We start from the raw sequence: 3,048 nt of genomic DNA, 5'->3' as shown, positions 1-3,048 counted from the left end.
TCCAGGGTGGAAAAAAACTGCCCTTAGTCCCGCCTTACTGCCCCATTGGTTAGAGTGACAGTCAGTCACAAAGGGCATGCAGCCAATTGACACACCTGAGGCAATTATTTAAGCTTGCTCCAGCTTTCCCTAGTCAGATGTGAGGGGGAGAGCTGGAGACAAAGGAGCTACAGGTTAGTGTTCTCAAACAATCAGTTTATCTCTGTTGTAATGCACTGTTTAACCTTATAATATAAAAATCATGTAGATCCAAGAAATCCAGTGAGTTTGGAGCCTTGGAGCTGCCATACTCTCATCTATTATTGGAATTGGTGAGTAGAGAGCACAATGTTTGTTGTTTAGTATGTGGGTGGCAGCAAATGTTAATTGTGATCATTAATTGTTGTAATCTAACTTTAAGATAATGAGATAAATGTTTTATTTGGTCTGACAGATTAGATATTGCATTTAGTTCTGTGTGAAATTGAAGTTAACTAGCCTTTCTATTGCAGGAAGGACCAAGACAACCTTGAGCTCTGGACCGAAAACGCAGAGCTCAAAAAACGTGTCGCGGACCTTCAGCGCGCCCTGTCATCGACGAAGCGGGCCTTAGCTGCCAAAAAGAACCCCTCATATCCATATGCACCGGTTCTTCGTCCTGTAAGTGAAAAATGTGATTGAATGTTGTTGTTGCTGCTGTGCTGAATTTTCCCTTTAACAAACTTACTCTTACTGTGACAGAGCACAAGAAGGCAAAAACCTGTGGTGGTGGAGGAGGAGCAGGAGGAGGCGGGAACATCCTCTGGTGCCAGAGCGACGGTCACCCGCAGCCACAGTGTAAGCTGCTCGGCGTCCTTTGTTGCATGTGTTGATCCGCCCCTCACCTTTGAGCACATAGTCCTTTCTGTCTGTCTGTCCTTTCTCCAGTCTCACAGCAGCCCCTCCAACTCCCAGTCGCCGCCACAGACCGAGGACATCGTGCTCTCTGGTGTGGAGAAGCTGACAGTGGAGACGGAAGAGCTCGACACTCCAGGGCCTTCTGAGAAGACCCCGCGGGAGAAAGAGGTGCACACGTGGTCGGCTGGCTCGGGAAGAGGAAACATTATGCACCGAATCAAGCTGCCCAGGTCCATGGGTGAGTTCAAACACCCACCCGTTCAGCTCAAAGACACTGTTGTGCAGTTTTGCGACAGAGCACTAACTTCCTCTTCCCACATCTTTCATTTCACACGCTTACATGAAACGGTTCGTGCAGTTTTATGCCAAAGACTACGGCAGCGAGAAAATGAAGGAGGGCGCGGTGTCCAGAATCAGCAGAGTTAAATCGTTTCTGCACTACATGTCAAAGGGGAAAGGACGACTGCACGAGTGGGCCTTCCTGTACGATGTGGCCCGCATAAAGGAGTGAGCCACAAGCTTCACGTGCTCTTCTTGACAAATGTCTGCTTGGGGTTCGCGACCTCTGTCGCTCACATCTTAACGTTGTCATCCGCAGATGGGTCCAGGACCTGAGAACATCAGGCAAACAAATTACAACCGTCAGATACTACATTCATCATGTAGCCCAGTTTCTGGACTACATGCTAACAACCAGACCCCCACACACCCGCTTGACCGTGGAACAAAACCGGGAGATACTCAGGTACGTGGAGAAGGCCAGGAAGGAGACAAAGAGGGAAATCGTCCTTCACCAAAACCGTGTAAAACGGAGGAAGATGGAGAAGCTCCCGGGGCCCGAAGCGATCACCACCTGCTTGCGTCTGGCCCCGGTTCGGATCAACGAGCTTCTGGTTATGTCGTCAAATCACTTCGTCAGTACTGTTCTCAAATGCACGCGGTCTCTAAAAGCTCTCTGCTGTCTTTCAGACGAACTGGAGAAGTACGAGAGGAGGACGCCGGCCCGGTACCTAATGTACGGGTACATGACCGCGTACTGGGCCTGCCTCACCGGACACAGGCGCAGCGTCTTCATAAATATGAAGGAGAAGGAGCTGGTCGCCTCAGAGAAGGAGATGACGAACGAGGGAGTCCTCATCAGGGTAAGTGCACGGACCGAGCTTTTGTGGTGCTCCTCCAGTCATCGTGAACGCTCAAAGTGCTTCCCGCTAGAGCCACGTTCACGCATTGAATTAGAGAGAAAAGTAACACTTTCTCCATTCCCACAGCTGTCCGAGCACAAGACGAGCGTGCAATTCGGAGAGGCCAGCCTGGCGCTGACTGCCGAAGAACTACATTGGCTGAAGCGGCTGCTGGCGCTGAAGTGAAAACTGCGCTCCAGGAACAAATACGTCCTGTTCACGATGGGCAGGAGCAGCTTCAGAAACATCACAAAGTTCCTAAAGCTGGCCTGGAGCCAGATGGGCCTGAGGGGAGAAATCAACTTCCCTCTGATCAGGACGGCCCTCGCAGACAGCGTAAGTACAGATTATCTTAGCTCTGTAACATTTATGTGTAAACGGAGGTGCTGGACTCGTAAACAGTTTTCACCCCCTTCTCCCTTTCAGGCGAAAACACTTCTTCCGGAGGTGGAGAGGAAGAGAGTGTCGATGTGGATGTGCCATGACGTCACGACCGCTGACAGGTTTTATGCCCACAACCCCAGCTTAGCAGAGGCCATGGAGGTCAGGCACAAAATGACGTCTGTCCTCCAGCAGCAGTGCCAGGGCTTGGGTTCGAGCGGGCAGAAGAAGGAGGAAGCGGCTGAAGTGCCAACTGGTGCCAAGGCACAGAGGAAGACTAAGAGAAGGGAGCTGTCCTCGTCCTTGTCCTCGGACTCTGACACAGAAGGTGAGGTGCCACCTGGAGAGGCCACTGCGAGCTCTGCACAAAAAGAAACGGAGAAGCGAGCAAGAGTCCTGAGGTCGTTCCCTGTGGTAAAACTAAGCCCACTGAAGGTGTCAATACAGAGGGTGCAGAGATTGCGACAGGCAAGGGCCAGAGTGAACAAGGCACTAATGTGCTCTTTGAAAAAAAGACTTTGTTTTGTTGTTTGAAAATCTGTTGTACATACAGGTGCTGGTCATAAAATTAGAATATCATGAAAAAGTAGATTGATTTCAGTAATTCCAT

General features: G+C 50.4%; 1 protein-coding gene across 4 annotated transcripts in view; it reads left to right on the top strand.

Moving 5' to 3' along the window:
- LOC108228920 overlaps positions 1-2,979 on the top strand; it is a 10,322-nt gene extending 7,343 nt beyond the window's left edge. The window contains exons 1-8 of one of the 4 annotated variants that reach the window (XM_037976942.1): positions 8-173; positions 248-311; positions 492-639; positions 721-816; positions 907-1,114; positions 1,235-1,383; positions 1,475-2,018; positions 2,145-2,280. In XM_037976942.1, the coding sequence (XP_037832870.1) occupies positions 1,265-1,383; positions 1,475-2,018; positions 2,145-2,243 (762 nt within the window). In that variant the 5' untranslated portion in view covers positions 8-173; positions 248-311; positions 492-639; ... (1 more) ...; positions 907-1,114; positions 1,235-1,264 and the 3' untranslated portion in view covers positions 2,244-2,280. Of the gene's footprint in view, positions 1-7; positions 174-247; positions 312-491; positions 640-720; positions 817-906; positions 1,115-1,157; positions 1,384-1,474; positions 2,019-2,144; positions 2,394-2,483; positions 2,561-2,633 lie in introns of those variants that run through there. The other 3 variants (XM_037976941.1, XM_037976940.1, XM_037976939.1) reach the window with 3 other exon arrangements.
- Positions 2,980-3,048: the final 69 nt, after the last annotated feature.

This window comes from Kryptolebias marmoratus, linkage group LG8 (assembly GCF_001649575.2).
Source record: "Kryptolebias marmoratus isolate JLee-2015 linkage group LG8, ASM164957v2, whole genome shotgun sequence".
NCBI lineage: Eukaryota > Metazoa > Chordata > Actinopteri > Cyprinodontiformes > Rivulidae > Kryptolebias > Kryptolebias marmoratus.
This window is presented reverse-complemented; position numbering and strand designations above follow the sequence as displayed.